At 46.7% G+C, this 20,469-nt stretch overlaps 1 protein-coding gene across 1 annotated transcript; it reads right to left on the bottom strand.

Moving 5' to 3' along the window:
- Positions 1-6,070: 6,070 nt before the first annotated feature.
- On the bottom strand, positions 6,071-13,929 carry ZNF23 (zinc finger protein 23). Its single transcript, XM_065898719.1, has 4 exons — positions 13,897-13,929; positions 11,557-11,683; positions 10,806-10,919; positions 6,071-7,872 (listed from the first exon to the last, which is right to left on the bottom strand). Exons 1-4 carry the CDS (start codon positions 13,927-13,929, stop codon positions 6,071-6,073), a joined length of 2,076 nt encoding a protein of 691 aa, XP_065754791.1.
- Between the last annotated feature and the right edge of the window lie 6,540 nt (positions 13,930-20,469).

Here is a 20,469-nt window from a genome sequence, read left to right as displayed (position 1 = left end):
TCCCTCCAAGTGACCAGTCTGCACTGTGTTTTACTGAGACCCAGGCTGTGCTGGGCTCTGAGGATTCAAGGCTGAGCCTACAGACCTGACCTTGACCCTTGTGGGTTTCAGCCTTTGAAACTGACAGTTGAACTGGCAATTACAAATCAGAGGGGAAAGTGACATGATGAGGGAGGGAGGGTGTGATGGGGGAGCACAGAGAAGGGGCACAGAACCCTGATGTGAAAGGTTATGGGGAGCCAGTGAGGTCTGAGACATGATGGATGGGAGGCCTTAGTGGGGGAGGGGCAGAGGAGAGCATAGGAAGATGTTCTAGGCAGAGGGAACAGCAGGTGCAAGGGTTTGCAGAAGTGTCTTTTAGCACCGGAAGAATTTTCTAAAGGCTGGAGCACAGAAGTTGTGTGTTTTAGGGGCAGGGAGGGCAGGGATGTGTGCTGTATCTAGGCAGAGTGGGTGGGAGGGCACTGAGGGGTTCTGAACTAGGGGAGACATGATCAGACTTGTGTTTTATAAGGACTCAGCCTACTCTTCAGTGTAAAGATTGGAGGAGGGAGCAAGTCTGAGAAACCAGTTAAAAGAGAATTTGCTCAACATCAGTAATCATTAGGAAAATATAAACCAAAACCGCAATGAGGTACCACTTCACACCCACTAGGATGGATGTAACAACAACAAAACTACAAAAAATAATAAATGTTGGTAAGGATGTGGGGAAATTGGAACCCTCACACATGGCTGCCAGGAATGTAAAACGGTGCAGCCACTGTGGAAAACAGTTCGGCAGCTCCTCAAAAAGTGAAACATAGAATTACAGTATGACCCAGCAATTCCACTCCTAGGTATATACCTAAAAGAACTGAAAATAGAGGCTCAGATTTTTCTACACCAATTTCACAGCAGCGTTATTTACAATAGCCAATAGGTGCAAACAACCCAAGTGTCCATCAACGGATGGATGGATAAACAAGAAGTGGTATATCTATACAACGGAATGTTAGTCACCAATAAAAACAAACGGAGGACAGATATATGCTACAACATGGATGAACCTTGAAAACATTACGCTATGAAAAAAGCTAGACACAACTGCTCCATATCGTATGAGGCCATTTACATGAAATACCCAGAACAGGCAAATCCATAGAGAGAGAAAGCAGATGAGTTGTTTCCAGGGGGTGGAAGGCAGTGGGTATGGGGAGTAACTGCTTAATGGGCATGGGGCTCCTCTTAGGGTGATAAAAAAGTTCTGAACCTAGACAGTGGTGATGGGTGCACAACACTGTGAATGTACGTACTGCCACTGGGTTGTACACTTTAAAACAGGTAAAATGGTAAATTTTACCACAATTAAAAAACAAACAAAAACAGACATTGTGTCAATGAGTTGGAGGCCTTGCAAGTCCCAGTAGCATTTTTTCCTTCTTCCTCTTTATCCACCAAACCCCAGACAGTTTAGCTGGTGGTTTTCTTACCTTTGCTTTCTCAGGAGAAGAACCAATCATATGCAGGTACCCCTGCCGAGACCCTGGCCAGCTATAGTCAAATGGGCAGGGGCTTGAGCGCCCTCTGGTGGGCAATCGGAGAGCAACCCAATTCTAACTTGACCGTAAGACGTTTGTGCTCACAGCCCAGTGCACTCGATGGTTGTGCTCAGGATACTGCTCTCCCACCCCAGAATTTCTCTTTCTTCACTAGAGCCCCCGGAGAATTGACCTGGGCGCCTGTTGTGGATGAAAATGTATAAACCATATAAACACAGGCAAAAAAACACTTCTTCCCTTACTAATTCACTGACATCATCCGCTCAGAAATTATTCCCAAGCAAGTTCCGGCCTGGCCCAATGCGCTACCCCCAATGACCTTGCGGTCCACAAGGCGAGCCGGTAAACCAGCAGCTCCAAGTAGAGAAGGCAGAGAGTGGTAAAGACTAGACGAAGGTGAGAGCAGAAAGCTGGCGGAGGACCCAGAGCAGGGGACCCAATGCCAACCTAGGAGACCAGGGAGGCCAGCGAAGGTAGGTGGCCTTTGTCTGAGCTCAATCTGAAGGGGGAGGGGGAGAGTTCTCCGGGTATAAGGGACACTCCTCATTGTTCCCCTGGTTCCTGCGCTTCCTCTCTCTTCCTCCCTCCCTGTCATGAGGAGCCTCCAACTCACCACTCCTTCCCAGGAGCCCTTCCCAGGAAAACAGGGTGGCGGGTCCCACCTCCCCCATCTTGTACGGTTCTTCCTACCCAGCTCGTGCCCGCGGCCTGGCTATCGAACGCTTGCATTCTGAATCCTGCGTTCCACTTTCCATCCTGGATCGACCTCTTACCTCCCAAGGGACGTTTAAGCAAAACCCCTGGCCTTCACTCCCAGGGCCCCGCTGGCAACTGCCCCCTCCTCGCAGCAGCTGTACATATGTGCACTTACAAGATAGACCTCTAAGCAAGATTTCATGGGTGATGGGGGAGGGGAGCAGGCTGTGCTTTTTTTAAGAAAAGTTTGCAATGCGTTGTGTGCGTTCTTCTGACTGGCCTTCAGGGCACGGGGTCCCGGCCGCAGCCCGGCTCCGCGCGGTCAGGTATCCCTGCAGTCCTCCAGGGCCTCTAAGACCGTGTCCACCACCACCCACCCCCGCCACCCCGCGGAGCCACAGGAGATTTTCCGCGGAGAGGTCAAACCGGCTGCCCCAGGACTCCGCGCGCGAGACTCCGCGGGATCAGAGCAGGGAGAGCCGGCCCGCGCCGAGGGGGACCCGGACAGCCTCGCGGTCGTTTTCTTCCCGCCCTGCAGTGAGCGGACCGGCCGTCAGGGGCAGCAGGGGGCCCAGGCTGGCGGCCAGTGCCTCGTAATGGCTTCTCACGCCCACAGCGCTGGCCTCAGGGCCCTGAACGCGCAGGCCCGGCCTCCCCGCTCCGTCTCACCTCGAGGCCAAAACGGGGTCCCAGGGCGAGAAGGCGTGCGCCCAAGGCCGGCGGGGAGGGAGGCGGCAGGTAGAGGCCGCCACCCGTCTGCCAGTGCCGCGCGCCTGTGGCCCAGGGCGGGGGTGGGAGGGTGGAACCCAGAGCCTCGGGTCGCCGCCTGGAGCACATGGGCCCTGGGCGCCCGGGCCACGCACGGCTGACAGACGCGCCAAACCTGTGGCAGGACGATCCCTTACCGTGGCGGGCTGAGGAAACCAGCCGGAAGAGGCGCGTGCGCCTGTGCTTCCGGGAGGGCTTCTTGGAGGCTGGCTCAGGCTGAGCGTGGGTGGGATTTCAGTGGCCGGGAGGAGGTGGGGGCCACGCTTCAGGAGCACTGGAACCTCCCAGGCTCTGGCCTGCGCGTTCACGGGCTGGCGAGCGATGGGAGGGAAAGCCAGAGCCGGAGGGACGGTCAGGCCGCGGGCAGCCCGGGAGCAGGCGCAAAACGCAGGGCCCCGCAAAGGGGACTCAGACCAGGCGGAAGCCTCAGGAGACACGTGAAGTGTTGGATTTGCTGAGACCACGTGGTCTGTGGTGTGAATGGGGCCTGAGAGCAGGCGGAAGGGGCTGCGAGGAGCTCGCCGAGGGGAGATGTGGCCGAGGTTACCCCATCTCAGGTTCCCTGGGACTTGGCAAACCCCGGCCCGTGGAAGGGCGTGCAAATGTTCAACTGAATTGAATGGACTGTGTAAGGGAAGGGGTGTCCTCAGTTCCTTGTCAGGAGAAAGGATAGCATACAGGGTGGGGCTGTGGTCTGGGGAGAATGGAGACCTAAGAGGCAGAGAGGACAGAAGAGCGTCCAGGTGCCTCTCTTCAGAACTTCCAGACCCATCACCAGGAGAGGGCTGCCAGCCCAGGGAGAGCCGTGCTGAGTCTCTCGTCCCCACACATGACACCCAAGCCCTGTCTCCACCCACCCACGGACCCTCCCAGCTGTGTTTGGACCTCTCTCACTAGGCTTCCTGGTCCTGCTGGGGCCCCGCAGCAGCCGCGTTTTCCACTGAGCCTGTTTCCCCTCCTGACCTGGATAGGGCAGGACCAGATGTTCTCTGAGGCCCCTTCCAGGGTGACAGGCCAGGGTGGGAGGGTGCCCTGTGCTGCAGGGACAGAACATGCTGACCTGGACTGAGGGAGAAACTTACTTTAATCCTGACCCTTCCAGGCTCATGGCTCCCTTTCAGAAAAGAGGTGCCTTTGTGAGGGGAAAAGGGTATCCAGAGCCATGGCTCCTCTTTGTCCTTCCTCATAAGGCCTCCACTGAATCCAGGCAGCTCTTGGCTGGAGTAGTGAACATCAAGACTACAGGGTGTCAGGAATCCTGGGCCATGGGACCACGTGACTTCATGAGACTTTGCAGGTATCTTCCTTCTTCACCCTCATATCCTTGGGATCTGAACAGAAGGACCTGCTGTGGACAGTAACAAAGCTACAGAGAGGGAGAAGACCCTCAGGGACCGACTGGGTGAGAAGGGTGTTGAGCCCTGGGACTGGCCGCCACCCTGCACTGAGAAAGAGCCTGAGACCCAGAGGCCAAGGTCACACAGGACATTGGTGGCAGATCTGGAACATCTGGTCCTGTCCTCAGTAGTTCTCAGCCCTCCTAGAGCCCTTGCCTTGGTCCTGCTGCAGCAAACAAACTGCCAAACCCCACTGGGAGCCAGGACAGCAGGACTTCCAGTCCCCATCTTCCCTGTCACATCTGGAGACCATCTGGAGGTGATTCATGATCTAGGAAGGTTGGGGTAAGCCATGGCCTTCTGACCTCTCCTCCAGCCTGGGTAATGGACCACCTCAGCCACTGATTTGCTGTGTGACCAGGGGCAGTGCCATCCGTCTCTGGTCTTCAGTTTCTCTATAAGTAAATGAAGGACTTGGACCCCATGGCCCAGGGCACTTCTGGGTCTCTTTGTATGGTCTGGAGCTGCTCATAGGAGCAGGGCCAGATGGTCAGGGGGAAGGACTCTGCTCCCTCCTCTCTGTTCTGGGGGCTCCAGGATCTGCCTCCACCCATATGCAGGTGGGGTGGGGGGAATGTCACTTACACAATGGCCCTGGACACTCTGCTGAGGTCCTATACCGTATCAGTAGCTTTCTGACAGGAGTGGCTCCTTTGAGGTACGCCAAGACAGCATTCCCAGCCAACATGGGCCTCCCGAGCTACAGAGAGCACAGCAGCAGGTATGGGGAAAGGGGCGCTGTGGGGATACGCTGTGTGTCTATAAGAGGGTCTCTGTGTTTGTCTTGTCAGTGGGAGAGAGGTTGGAGGGCTTCCTGTGTGTGACTGTATGCTTGTTTTAAATTTTTACTCCGTAGAGTACTACTGAGACTGAACATCTTCCTTTATTAGTCATTTTTGTATCTTCTTAAAAGCTGCTTGCCATTTTCATTTATTTTTCTCATAATTTAAGACCTCTTTGTATGATACTTTTATATCACAAGTTTTACAAAGGTATTTCCACTTTTTGTGCTTTATCTTTTAAACTTATTTGGGGTTATTTAAAACAAAAACATAAATATTTCATTTTGAAGTCAGTTTATCAATATTTTCCCTCATGGTTGGTTTCTGGCTTTCATCTGATGCTTAGAAAGCTTTTCTCCATAGCATGAAAATAAAAAGATTTACTCATATTTTTTCCTTAAGGAACTCTTTATTGTTTTTCCTCTTTACAAAAGTGATGCATGCTTGTTGTCAAAAGTAAAAGGGCAATAAATTAATTTAGGTAGGTAGTATCTTTATGAGTTTTTCTATCTAAGAACAAGGTATCACTCTCTCTCCCCCCATTTATTTAACTTTCCTTTTGTGCCCCTCAGCAGAGATTTATAATTTCTCCACATAGGTCCTAGTAAGTTTATATCTAGAAAATCAACTTTTCTTGATGCTGTTGGGAATGAGATATTCTCTTTTCATTATATTTTCTATTGGTTGTTGGTATAAAACAAACCACTTATTTTTGGATGTTAAAACTGGTTGTCATTCTTGATCTAAAATTGAATAAAATGGAAAAGATTTGTTTCCTTGTGAAGACTCTGCTATATCCATTTCTCTCTCAGGGTTTTCCACCAGGGTGAATCTGAGGATACTTGATCTAGTTCAGCATTAACCTTGACAGTTTTCTACATCCTTATTAGGATTTTCCTTCACTATGGACACTCTGATGCTGACTAACTTGGAAGCTAAACCTGAAGGCTTTCCCACACACATTACACACATAGGGTTTCTTCCAAGTATGGACAGTCTGATGTATGATACAGTCAGAACTATAGCTGAAGCCTTTGCCACACTCCACACATCTGAAGGGTTTCTCCCCAGTGTGGCTTCTCTGATGCCGAATTAAATGGGCATTAACATGGAAGGCTTTTCCACACTCCTTACATTGAAAGGGTTTCTCTCCAGTATGGATTCTCTGATGTACAATATAGTCAGAACTACAGCTAAATGCTTTCTCACATTCCATACATTTGAATGGTTTCTCCCCAGTGTGTATTCTCTGATGCCTAGTTAGTTTGGCATTGATGCTGAAGGCTTTCCCACATTCCTTACACTGATAAGGCTTTTCTCCAGTGTGGATTCGGTGATGATCAAGCAGGTTTCTTTTAGAAGTAAAACATTTCCCACACTCATTACATTCAAAGGGCTTCTCCCCAGTGTGAATCCTCTGGTGCTGCATTAGTTTTGCATTAACGTTGAAGGCCTTTCCACACTCATTACACTCATAGGGCTTCTCCCCGGTGTGGATTCTCAGATGCTGCCGAAGCTGGGAGTTACACCTGAAGGCTTTCCCACATTCTTTACACTCATAGGGTTTCTCACCCGTGTGGATTCTCTGGTGCTGGATTAACTTCCCCTTGACGCCAAAGGCTTTTCCACATTCAGTACACTCATACGGTTTCTCCCCTGTGTGAATTCTTTGATGCTGAATGAGTTTTGCATTATTACTAAAGGCTTTTCCACACTCCTTACACTGATAGGGTCTCTCTCCAGTGTGGATGCTCTGATGCTGCCTAAGCTGGGAGCTGCACCTGAAGCCTTTCCCACACTCATTACATTCATAAGGTTTCTCTCCAGTGTGGATCCTCTGATGTTGAATTAATTTTGCATTGACATTGAAAGCTTTCCCACAGTCATTACACTCGTAAGGTTTCTCTCCAGTGTGGACTCTCTGATGTGTGATATATGCAGAACTGCAGCTAAAGCCATTCCCACACTCCTTGCACTGATAGGGCCTCTCTCCTGTATGGATTCTCTGATGCCTACTCAGACTCCCATTAACGCTGAAGGCTTTCCCACACACCTTACACTGATAGGGCTTCTCCCCACTGTGGATAGTCTGATGTGTGATATAATGGGAACTGTAACTGAAGCTTTTTCCACACTCTACACATTTGAAGGGCTTCTCCCCACTGTGAAGTCTTTGATGCCAAATTAATTTTGCATTAACGCTAAAGGCTTTGCCACACTCCTTACGCTGATTGGGCTTCCCCCCAGTGTAGCTATCTTGATCCTGATTAAGTTGAGAGTTACACCTAAAGCTTTCCACTAATTCTTCACATTTGAAAGGTCTTTCCCCAGAATTTATTATTTCATGTTGAATAAGTTTTGTGTCAAAGCTGAAGGCTTTCTCCAATCCTGTACACTCAGGGGACTGCTCTCCAGTGGAGATGGTATGACACTGATTCAAGTTTGGACTTTGCCTAAAGAAACACTCCTCCATGGGGCTTATATTGTCTTTCACTGTCCCATCAATGACACTCCTGTTTTCTTTCTCCATACTTCCTACTGAGTGGACTTCCTGCTGTTTCTCTAGAATATAAGTTTCTGAAAAGTCTGTTTCCTGGGAAGAGTTCCTTTGAAGTTCAAATGATGTATTATGTTTTTCTTCATACATTTCCTCTGTCAAATTATTGTCAGTCTGGATATCAATATTTACTATAAAAAACAGAAAACATAAAATATCATGTAAGAACCATGTTAGAAAAAAAAAGAACTGTGATAGAAAGAAAAAAGGATCAGGGTAATCAAGAGGGGGGTGCTCTTTAAAATCACCAGACTAGGTCAAAGAATCTAAGGTTCATCCATAAGGTGGAATAACATGCAGCTGTTATAAAATGAAATAAATCTATATGTACTGTCATGAAAAGATGTCAAAGACACACTGTTAAGTAGAAAAACAAGTTGAGAAATGGTATGTAGAGTATCTTCCATTTGTGCAAAGGAGAGTAAAAAGGGCTGACATAAACACATATATTTGAAAATGCCTAGAAAACTACTGCAAGAATACACAAGAAACTGAGCAAACTGGCACAGGAAGTTTGGGAGACTTCCCCACTGCTCCCACTTTATGCACTTTTTATACTGTTTTGAGCATGTACCAATATTACAAATTTTAAAGTAATGATTGTAAAAGATCACCAGTCTCTAAACCAATAACCAGTAACAAGAAGGTTAAAAGTGACAGCAGTGGAACAAAATTCTAGGTCTTATCTGCCAGATCAGCATTCTTTCCATCACACCATACTTTACTACACTCTTCAGTTTCTATTAATAAAAATGGAAACTGCTTAAGAAGGAGAAGGCACAGAATCCAACAACATGTGGCAACAAGGGATGGCAGGTATTAGCACTAGGAAGCAAATGGGAACAAATCTTGTTTATTTTCTTAGAACTTAAACTCTAGGCTTTCCAAAACTTCTCCTTTAACTTCTTTTTTCTCTACTTCAGAAAGGCTCTGTTCAGGCCCATTTGATCCCTTTGATCCCATCTCTTCCCACCCCTCCAGAACACTGCAGCATTCTCCTTGCCTTTCCTTCTACCTCTTCCCTCAATCCTAAAATTGGTCACTCCCTAAAATTCTTTCTATAATCTTATTAGTCTTTCTATAATCCCATAGTCCTAGTAGAACCAATGATCTCTACATTTATTCTCAAATTTCTCAAAATTGGCCCCAAAATGCTTCCTTTATTTTTTCATCTCTCATCTCTCCTCAGCCACATGTAATATGCCCCCTACCCCAGTATTTCATTATAATTGTCCTCAACAGACCCAAATGACCTGGACTTCCCTAGCAACCATTTTCAAAATAATATTGGTCTTTTCCTGATTATAGAAATAATATTCATCTGTAGTATCAGAAACTTACAAAGAAAAAAATTCAAATTACCTGGAAATTTTTTTTAAAAAATCAACTCTGCTGACATGCGTCTTGTGCCCTGTGGTTTCCCCTTCTTCCTGCCTAGAACCCATATGATTCCTGACCCCAATTAACCTACATACACTGACTAGATGAATGTTTCTATCCTCACCTGACATCATGATGGGTTGTTCAAAGACTTCAGGACTGTCTGTTGCCTACAGAATGAAATCCAGACTTCTTTGACTAAGAATCTCCACAATATCACTTTCATCCCCCTCTATATGTCAAGCACTTTAAGCTCTCCATTTCCAAAACATGTCTTCCTTGGTCAGTGAACATCTGGTTGAATGATTACAAGGAACAAAAAGCCACTGAAACCATCTTTTAAAAAAAGAGGATTCATCAAAAGCATGCAAGAGTATCTTATGGACCCCAAAGGCAGGAAGTAAAGCCGGGCCTCATGGGAGATGGGAAATCACCTGGCAGCTACTCTGCGTGAGCCAATGAGAACCTCACTATTTCAAGAGTGGTCTGGGAACCAGAAGCACTGGCATTACCTGGGAACTTAACAGAAATGCAGAATCTTGGCCCTGCCCCAAACTAACTGAATGACAATCTGCACATCTGCAAGATGCCCAGGTGATGCATTTGTTCATATTTTGAGAAGCACCAAATTGACAGCATTACTTCCTCCCACCTTATTTCCTAGAGCTTATTATATATAGATTTCTCCCCACCCAAATAATAATAATAATAGTAATAATAATAATAAAAACAGAATTTAACTGAGCACACACTATAAGCTAGGCACTTGGTACATGTTATCTCATTTTATCATCAAACCTAGCACCATTACCTCATTTTGTAATTATTACTCCATTTTCAAGGGTGAGAACACTAACTCTTAGAGAATGCAGATAACTGACCTGCTCAAAGTCACACAACTAAGAAGTAGCACAGTTGGGATTGGAACTCAGAAAGTCTACTCCAAAGTCTAAGTAAAAAGACTTTTAATTCTGTACACTTCACATTAAGTGGACAGTGCTTAGAAAGTAGCAAGGACCCAAAAAAAGTACTGAATCCATTCATTTTGTCTGAGAAAGGTAGCATTCCAAAATTAGGATTGAAAATAATTACAATAAAGCATTTGAAAAAAAGATCTCTTCTTGGAATTAGAAAGAAATAGCAAACTATGAAAATAGTCAGAAAGGTCTCAACTGTTGCTATCTCTAGAAATCATCAAAAATTATTTAAATGGGGCTTCCCTGGTGGCGCAGTGGTTAAGAATCCACCTGCCAATGTAGGGGATACAGGTTCGAGCCCTGGTCCGGGAGGATCCCACATGCCGAGGAGCAACTAGGCCCGTGTGCCACAGCTACTGAGCCTGAGCTCTGGAGCCTGCAAGCCACAACTACTAACCCCATGTGCCAAAATTACTGAAGCCCGTGTGCCTAGAGCCTGTGCTCCACAACAAGAGAAGCCACCTTAGTGAGAGGCCTGTGCACCGCAGCCAAGAGTGGCCTCCACTCTCTGCGACTAAAAAAAAGAAACCCTGCGTGCAGCAACGAGGGCCCAACGCAGCCAAAAGTTAATTAATTAATTTTTAAAAATTTAAATGTTACTCTGTACGGTTAGCCAATAAATGTGGCACTTTTATATGTTGCTAAAGCTGACTTTCTTCCTAAAGGATTACTTTTTCCAGCATAATGGGCAATGTGTGCCTCCTTACCAGTCCAGAGGCCCTGGTGGCCTGTGCCTGTTCCAGAGGCCAGTGGAGATGGGCCCTCCAGCTCACCTCCTCCCTCCAGCTGTGAGATCACAGTAGGTTTGAGAAGGGGAAATCCTGTTTTGGGGAAAGGAAATAGGAAAGATAGATGAATAATCTCCCACAGCTGATTTCCTAAACCTCTTCTCAGATTGTGTCAGCAATGGGGAGGGAAGGAAAGAGCCCCAGAGGGTCCCGTGCCTAAGAACTATGGGAAAGTGGCGGGGGGGTGAGAGGAAGAAGCTTGAGAAGATGCGGGAGGAGTTGGGGAGGGCCCAGACTGTGAGACCTCATGCAGGGCAAAGAGGGAGATTCTGCCTAAAGGGATAGGTACCATTTTTTGACCAGGGCCTAAAATATTACAAGTACACCGAGATCCTTGGAAACACTCAAGATATCCAGGTAGGGTGAGGGGGAACCTGAAGGTAATGCTGTAGAACAGGAAGTTACTTTTTTTCCACGCTGTGTCCAAAACACAGCCTCTATCGGGTGGATCAAGAGTGCACAACAGTCCCAGGAAAGTCCTATATTGGCCCAAAAAGGGCTTGGGGTTCACCCCTCCCAGCAACCCCGGGTCTAGGGGATTAGGAATCAGCCCCTGAGGTTCCCACTCAGTGAAGGATTACCAGAGGCCCCACCTGCAACCAGTAAGGGGAAAGGAAGCCAGGAAACCCTAATCAGCAGAGTCTGAGTCCCCGGGGGAGAAAGGCCTTACCCAGGGAGGCCACATTCCCATAATTCTCCAGCATCACATCCCTGTACAGAGCCCTCTGTGCAGGGGACAGGCCATCCCACTCCGTCTGGGTGAAGTACACAGCCACGTCCTCAAAGGTCACCGACTTCTGAAACAACAGGTTCCTGCTGCCCTAGGGGCCAATTCCATGGCTCATGCCCTAGGTGAGGGGCAGAGGGCAGTATGAGGGCTTGAGGAGGGGCTTGTGAAGAGCACAAAATTAATAACAGGGGGAAAGATTTGAGAAAAACACTTGGAAGGGAAAGCATGGAATATCAGACCTGGCTCACAGCAGAGAAACCTCATGCCATATTTCACACTTACAAAGGATGACATAAGTTGAGATGAAAGAAAAACACCTCCCATGACCAAGTTCCCCTAACGCAACTGCTTTATTTCAGTCAGGCCGTGCCCTCACTGGGGGAAGTAGCTCTGGACCCACCCACAGGCTTTCTCACTTCCTCGCCCTCGCCCTCACCCTCAAACCTCAAGCCACGCCCAAAGAACAGCCATGGCTTCCATCTCACCCAGCCCCACCTGATTTCTGTCATAGACCCCCCTACAAAAGGCTGCATAGCCTCCGCTCCAGCGCCTTCAGCAGAGGAAGCTCAGTGCTGCCTAGATCGGCTGGGCACCGTGGAGGTGGAGGGAGGGGTGAGAGCAGGCAGCCCATCCTGCTTGCAAATGGCTCTCGCCAAAAACCCATTTTCTGTTACCCTCTCCCAGTCAAGCCTCATCCTGTCCAACTTCACCCAAGACTTCACTGTCTCTCCAAGGAGGTTTGGGAAAGAAGGGAGGTCAGCCATCTTTTCAGCTGCTCCTCTGCATCACTGGGCACTCGGCGCCCAGCACAGGCTCCACCATCAGGGCTGATGGCCGAGCGCTCCCAGGGCCACGCCCTCCCCTCCGGGCAGCTGCCTCTTCTGGCTGCCCTCGCTCTACCCACCTCGGCCTTCTGTAACAACCTTGGGGACACACTGGCGGCGATTTGCCTCTCAGCTGCTCTCTGCCAGGACCTGTCTTGCTTGATTCTACGGGCCTCCACCCATCAACAATTCTAGTCCAACTTGTGGGCACTTCATTGTGTGACTCGGATAAGACAAGGAATTCTTGGTACAAAATGAAATGCCTTCGCTGTCGCCCACCATCCCCTTTTAGCCCACGACTGGTGCCTCCTCCTTAATTCAAACCTCAGCTGGGGTCACGCATCACCATCCGCGCAGGAAAGAAACCTGGGGATTCGTTCCTGACTCCTCCCTCCCCCTTACCCCACCCCAATCTTTTGACTCTCCCTCCTAGAGAGTTTTATGTTAAGCATTACTTGAATTGGGTCTCCCTCTTTAGCAACTACTTGCCTTAATGAAGCCTATGTCACCTAGACCAATAGGACTCTTTCTGAAGTGGTCACCTTGCTTTTAAACCCCCCCTCAAAATTATTCCCCACACAGGCATCAGAAACCTGACCACGTTAACTTCACTGGCTCCATACGTGTCATAGGACTGAACAGTTGAGTCACACAATGACAAGTCACTTCACTCCCCTTTGCCTTTGTTTCTTTTGTGGTAGAATGAACGCAGCACAGCGCCTACCTCCCAGGGCGGCTGTCAGGACTGAGTGATCCATGTAAAGTGCTTAGTATGGTGCCTGCGGCATAGTAAGCCTCAAATGGTGTAACTAGAGTTACTGGGACTATGATTATTCCCAAACTGTAGCCCATGGAGGTCCATGGATGAGCATCAGTGGGGTCCATGAAATCCCTGAAATCGTATGGAAATTTTCGTTTGCATGTTATTCTGGGGAGAGGATCCAGAGACCTAAAGCTTGGCCACTGCACCCCAAGCCCTGAAAGCCTCTCCAGGACACAATGAGACACAGGACTTTCTGTCTTTTTTCCCTCCCTTGATCCCACTCTCCTTATGTCCCCTTCCCCTGGAATTAGAGGCACAGCCATTCTTTATGTGGATCTGGTCCTGCTATTCCTCTTTATCTATACCCCCCTCCCTGGAATCCTAGTCCCCTGCTATCTTCTTCCATTCATGGGCAGCTTCCATGTCTCTCATTCACCAAAGCCCTCTGCTGGGAGAGCAAAGCAAACTGGTGTGCAGAAGACTATATTTCTGCCTTCCAGACACTTCTGTCTTGCCTGTCCTGGTCTCTGGCCCCTATCCCTCCATATCATCGCTCTTCCCACAAGCTCCAGTCTGGCAGGCAGAAGCATGGAGGGCCCCTCCAGCTTTCATAGAAAGGCTCACCAGATTCCCTTCTCAGTTTTCTTCAATGTGAAACTGCTCAGAGGAAGAGCTGAAGGACCCACAGCTCACCTGGGGCCAGGCTGTCAGAAGCATGGCTGCCATCACCTGGTCTCCCTCTCAGAGAAGGACTGGAGCTGAGGGAAAACAGGGGGACAGGTGTGAGACAAGCCACCCCCACCACGAACAATACAGCCCCTCACAGAAGATCTGAGATGCAGGCAGCCAGCATCCAGACAGAAGTGCAAGCAGGAGCTGCCATGGGAAGAAAGGAGTGATCTGTTCACTGGCTCTGTGCCCAGGGCTCCTCCTGGCCATGACACTGACACTCACTGCCACGGACCCTAGGATTTTTACAATTCTGGACACATATCATACACACACACACACGAGTGTGCATAAAATGCAGAGTCTAAAGAATAATAAAACAAAGACTCGTGTAGCAACACGATGCTCTAAACGAGCATCCCTCTCTATTATACTGCAAGAGAAGCCAGCTGGACGGGCTGCAGCCCCAGCACATAGGCCTGAGTCAGGCCCCAGGGAGGCACCTCCTGGAGAAAGGGACAGCAGCTCCCTCCCATAATGCCCGTTCCCTCACACAGCTGACGGCCCTCAAGAGTCCTGATACCTCTGTAGAGATCTTGGGAGGTTAGGCTCCTGCCCAGCCCAGGCTTACTGTGAGGAAGCTAGGCCACAAGTGAGGTACCGGATGGCTCCTCATACCTTCCAGCCTTCTGATGGCAAAGAAGCCAAGGGCTCAGCTGCCTGAGAGAGGGGGTCACTATAGCATCCCGTCCCTGGCCCCATGACCCAGCACTCCTTGTTCATTGTATTCAAGACCACATGGACTGGTTATTTTCTGATTTTTAGTGCTCCCAAAGTCAGTCTTGAAATTTTATATTTTCCTAAAATATTGTCTATATCTTCCAGAATTTAAACTTGAGTGTAGAATTATGGGAAACAGTGGCTCATGCTTTTTTTTCATTTCCTCCATACCTTGAGGTATACCTTGCTTTTCCTACTTCTTCTTTGAATATATATGCTCTCTAGACCTTTTAGCCTTAGTTAATGTTATGGACTGAATGTGTCCCCCCAAAATTCGTATGTTGGAGCCCTAATTTCCAATGTGACTGTATTTGGAGACAGGACCCATGAGGAGGTAATAAGGTTAAACAAGGTAATAATCTGATAGGGCGGGTACCCTAGTAAGAAGAGGAAGAGTCTTCCAGAGCTGTCTCTGCTGTGAGGACACAGTGAAGGCAGCCACCTGCAGCCTCGCCAAGAACCACATCGTCTGGTACCTTGATCTTGGACTTCCAGCCTCCAGAACTGTGAGAAATAAATTTCTGTTGTTTAAGCCAGACAGTGTATGATATTTTGTTATGGCAGCCCAAGCAGACTAATAACATTAGGCTGAACCATGGTTTATCTAGTTTAATGTTTTATTTTCAAAAAACTAGCTTTTCTATTTAGAACACCACTCCCTTTTCTACCTGTTTGTTTGGTTTTATAAAATTAATTAACTTATTTATTTAGTTTTGGCTGCGCTGGGTCTTCGTTGTTGCGCTCAAGCTTTCTCTAGTTGCGGTAAGCAGGGGCTACTTTTCGTTGCGGTGCCTGGGCTTCTCCTTGTGGTGGCTTCTCTTGTTGTGGAGCACGGGCCGTAGGCACACGGGTTTCAGTAGTTGTGGCACACAGGCTCAGTAGCTGTGGCTCACAGGCTCTAGAGCACAGGCTCAGTAGTTGTGGCGCACAGGCTTAGTTGCTCCGCGGCATGTGGGATCTTCTCAGACCAGGGCTCGAATCCGTGTCCCCTGCATTGGCAGGCGGATTCTTAACCACTGTGCCACCAGGGAAGCCCCCTCTACTTGTTTTAAATTAAACTCTGCTTTTTAAAATTTGTTTTTTAGCTCTGTAAGAGACACCTTATGTACCTCACCAAATCCTCTTGTCCACTCTTAGTCCACTTCCAGAGGCTTTGACCAGCTCTGCACAAGTACAATCTACAAATGCCTCCTCAAGGGTCTACACCACACATGCCTGGCTCCTGCCCTAGGGCTTCTCTGTCCTGTGTGGGACATCTGCGGACACCTGCTGGGTCCTGAAGGATAGGTGAGTTAATGCCTGTGATGCTACCACTGACCAACATGAGACAGAGGTCAGTGGATAAACGTTTCCAGCTTTAGTCCCCCATGTGGGCAGCCATGAGATTCCAAGGCTCCTCAAAGATCCTGCAAGTCAGAGCACCAGTCGCCTGTGGAGGGGCCAGCCTGACAGCACATCCTTGTATTGGCTGTCCCTCCTTCTCCATTGCACTCTCCTTGTCTTTCACTTTGCCCCTGGGACTACATTCCCAAATAAACTGGCCGCACACAAATCTCTGTCCTATGTTCTGCTTTCGGGGGAAGCTAGACTACAAAAAGCTTTTTTCTACCTTCTTGAGGCTACATGATTCATTCATTTTCATTCTTGCTGTGTAGCAATCTAAACCTATAAATGTTCCTCTGAATACATTATTCCCTACATTCCAGAGGCTTTTCATATTTCATGTTTTAATTACTATTTTATAACTCGTCAGCAACTGTGTTTTGTCTCTGGACAAAGAACTGTTCAGGATAATTTGTTGTTGTTAATTTATTCTCTGGCTTTATTGCATGGTGTTTAAGTAACCTGATCTATTTACTGCTGCTTTACAGATTTTTAAAGGTTTTCTTTTGTGGCTGCAGTGTCCATTTTAAAAATATTCCATGGATGCTTAAAAAGAAAACTTATTCCAACATGGATGGACCTAGAGATTATCATACTAAGTGACGTAAGTCAGAAAGAGAAAGACAAATACCATATTATATCACTTATATGTGGAATCTAAAATATGACACAAATGAATTTATCTGTGAAAGAGAAACACAGACATAGAAAACAGATTTGTGGTTGCCAAGGGGGAGGGCGGTGGAGGAGGGATGGACTGGGAGTTTGGGACTAGGAGATGCAAACTATTATATGTAGAATGGATAAACAACAGGTCCTACTTTATAGCACAGGGACCTATATTCAATATCCTGTGATAAACCATAATGGAAAAGAATATGAAAAAGAATTTGTGTATATATACGTGCATATACCTATATAAATGAATTACTTTTATGTACAGTAGAAATTAACACAACATTGTAAATCAACTATACTCCAATAAAATAAATTTAAAAAAAGAAAACTTATCCTGTGATGGAAGAACATATAATCTCTCTGAATCTAATAAATCAACTCTACCAATTTTATTATATAGATTTCTCTCCATAACCCATGATTACTTTTACCTAATTGTTTAGAGAGCCAGTAAAGAGTGAACTCTCACAAAACACTGAGCCCTTATGTATCATGGGAAAAGCCTTTCAAATCTTTAAGAAATGAATAATTCTAACACTATTTAAACTGTAGCAGAGAACAGCAAAGTAAGTTTCCCAGACCTTTTTATGATGCCAGCAAAATATGGATACAAAAACCATAAACAAGTCTCATTTATGAATACTGATGCAAAAATCCTAAATATTGAGGACTAGACTCCAGTAGTTCCTTAATGTGACGTATCATGACTAAGAGGGATCATCCTATGAATGCAAGTAAAGTTCAATATTAGCACAGATTGTACTTTCCACATTAATAAATCAAAGAAAAACATACTCTCCATCTCAGTGGATGTCAAAAGTGTAGGATAAATTCAATATTCATGCCTAAATTTTAAAACTTATACCCTAGGGAAACTCTCATATGTAGGTGATATACATACAAAATTATTATCAGCAGTATTTTAATAGCAAAAAATTGGAAACAACTCACATGTCCACTGAGAATACATAAATAAGCTGTCATACCATTTTTACAATGGAACATTATCCAGTAGCAAAAATGAACGACTCACAGCTACACACAAAATATGGATGAATTTAGGAACATTAATATTGAGTTATGCAAGTCCCAGAAGACTACAGACACCATGATGCCATCTTCATAAAGCTCAAAAACAAAATTAATCACATTATTTACAGACACATGTATATATGATAAAATTATTTTTAAAAATATGATTAACACAAATATGATATGTGTTATCAAAAATCAAAAATATGATTAACACAAAATTCAAGAGAGCTGTTACCTCTAGGGGTGAGAATGTGGGAACTGGGTTGGGGAGGAGCACACAGATGCAGCCGTATGGGCAGTGCTCTTCTTAATGGTGTGGTGTGTTTAATGCGTACTCACATCACCACTATGCTCCATAAATGCCATGCTAGATGCATAACATTTAAAATATACATACTTATCTCTACGATATGAAATGATTTTCAGTGTGCAAAAGGTAGTGTGCTATCTTCTGTGTAAGAAAAAAAGGGAGTATAAGAAAATACATGTGTATCTGGTGATTTGTGCAAAAAGAAACAGAAGGAAAAACAAGAAACTAAGGAGAATAGGGGCCTCAGGTGTGGATGGGAAGTAGGTGAAAGGAACCTGGGAACTGAAACAGGATGGAAGGAAACAGTGCAGAAGGGATGAGAAGGAAATGATACTTCCCTGTGCCTTTTTGTTCTGACTTTCATAACCACAGTAATGTTTCACAAATCTATACCTGTATTTATCTATCTATCTATACATATGTATAGATAGATAGACAGAATGGGATGGGGGGGTGACGACGTCCAAAAAATACAAACAACAGTAAATAAGCCTAACTATACCACAGCATAACCACAGTGAAGTGATGGGAAAGAAAAGAACTAAGTAACTCTGCAAAACAGTATTTTAACTAAATTCTCTAAGGCTAAAAAGACCTGTAGCCAAAGACTTCTTGAGGTTGCATGATTTTTAAAATCTATTTTCATTCTTTCCTATTTGGCAATTAAAACCTATAAGGCCACAAAATTTCCTCTGAATACACTACTAGCCACACTTCATGTTTTCGTTACTGTTTTATAGTATTTTTTTTTGTAAACTTGCTTTCATGAGGGTATGAATGAGTCATTCTGGAACTTTTTGTGTATTCTAGGACTAAGTAAATCAGTATATTCTACATTGTAGAAATCATTCCCAGGTCATTGTCATCCCACCGCCCAAGAGAAATTGGGCCGGGTTACCTTTTGGAACTGACACGGCTCCTGCAGACAGTGCCCTCAAAAGTCGGGCTTCTTCTATAGCCTGGAGGGGCTCTGCTTTTTCTGCTCCCCCACTGGCCTCGATTCACACCCTGAGTTAGGAGGGCGGGGCGCATACAGTCCATACTTGAAATGCATAAAACGTGCAGGTAAAAGCCCCTGCACGACCTCAGCATGTCAAAAGACTCATATCACCTCAGACCGCTTCACGCCTGCAAATATTCTACCCCCCTGGCTGCTCCAACACAAGTTCCCAAAAGGCGAGTAGCATCTTCCCAAAAGGGCTAAATGCTCGCGGCTTCGTGGCTGTGGCAGTAACCCGGGCTTCGCCTTCCACGAGACAGAACGTCATCGGCCACCAAGACCAAAGCGGGAGTCGAGGAGGGGGGAAGAGGACCCCCCCCCCCGACAGGAAACCCACCGCCAACGCAGGGCGAAGGAGCGTCCCAGCCGCACCCAGAGCCTCGGAACCAGGCACCGCCCCCGCCTCCCGCAGCCCGTACTCACCTCCAAAGCGGGCTGCTCGGCGGCGGGCGGCCGGAAGTGCGTCACCAGGCCCCGGCCGAGCCTCTCTAGGAGCAGCTTCGCTCCTTCTCGGCGGTGCTCTGGCCCCGCCCCCTGCAACCGAAGCCCTGGTACTCCGAAGCCTGGCACCCTTCTCCCCGATGCGGGTCGCAACGAGGAAGCAGTTGCTCCTCGCGGTGAGCTAGGGAAGACAAGAATGCGGCGAGCGCTGGGCCCAAACCATGGGTGGCGCCGGGGATTTGTATCTTAGTAAAGCTGCCGTGCAACCAGATTTGGGAGTTTCCGGACTGGACGCCTGGATCGCATGCTGTCAAACCCAAGGCCCCCTTTCTGGAACAAATATTTCCTAATGACCAGCATACTCTCCTGGCATGAAACTCATAGGTAATGGCTTAGAAGATCATAGACAGTATAAACAACCTGCATTATAAAAAGTAATGTTATGTGCTAACATTTATGTAATAAAGGAGAAATAAAAGGAAAATTATGATTTAAAATATATATTTCAGAACGTATAGGTTTGGTCGTGACTGGTATAGGAGACCTAATAAGTGGTCAGATCATCTGTTCTACACATAGAACGTGCCTGAATGCCACAGTGCTGTATCTCATATTGGTGTTTCAAAAATCACAAGTTGTTATCCAAAATGGTGAGCACAGGGACTTCCCTGGCGGTCCAGTGGTTAGAACTCAGCGCATCCAAGCTGCAGGGGGCACGGCACGAGTTTGATCCCTGGTCCAGGAAGTAAGATCCTGCAAGATGGGCATAAATAGAAAAAAAAAAATGGTGATCACAGAATCTTCTCTTGATTATACAGTAGTTATATTTCTGGAGACTCAGTTATGTTAAAACTGTGCAAAGATACACTGTGTTCATCCTGATTTTTTTTTTAAAAAGCTCTAGATTCAGGTAATTTATAAACAGTTTTTACCTATGTGAATGTTCAGCAAGACATATGAAAGTCTGTGA

This window comes from Phocoena phocoena, chromosome 20 (genome assembly GCF_963924675.1).
Source record: "Phocoena phocoena chromosome 20, mPhoPho1.1, whole genome shotgun sequence".
NCBI classification, from domain to species: Eukaryota; Metazoa; Chordata; class Mammalia; order Artiodactyla; family Phocoenidae; genus Phocoena; species Phocoena phocoena.
Note: the sequence above shows the minus strand (reverse complement) of the source record. Positions and strands in the feature narration are given on the sequence as shown.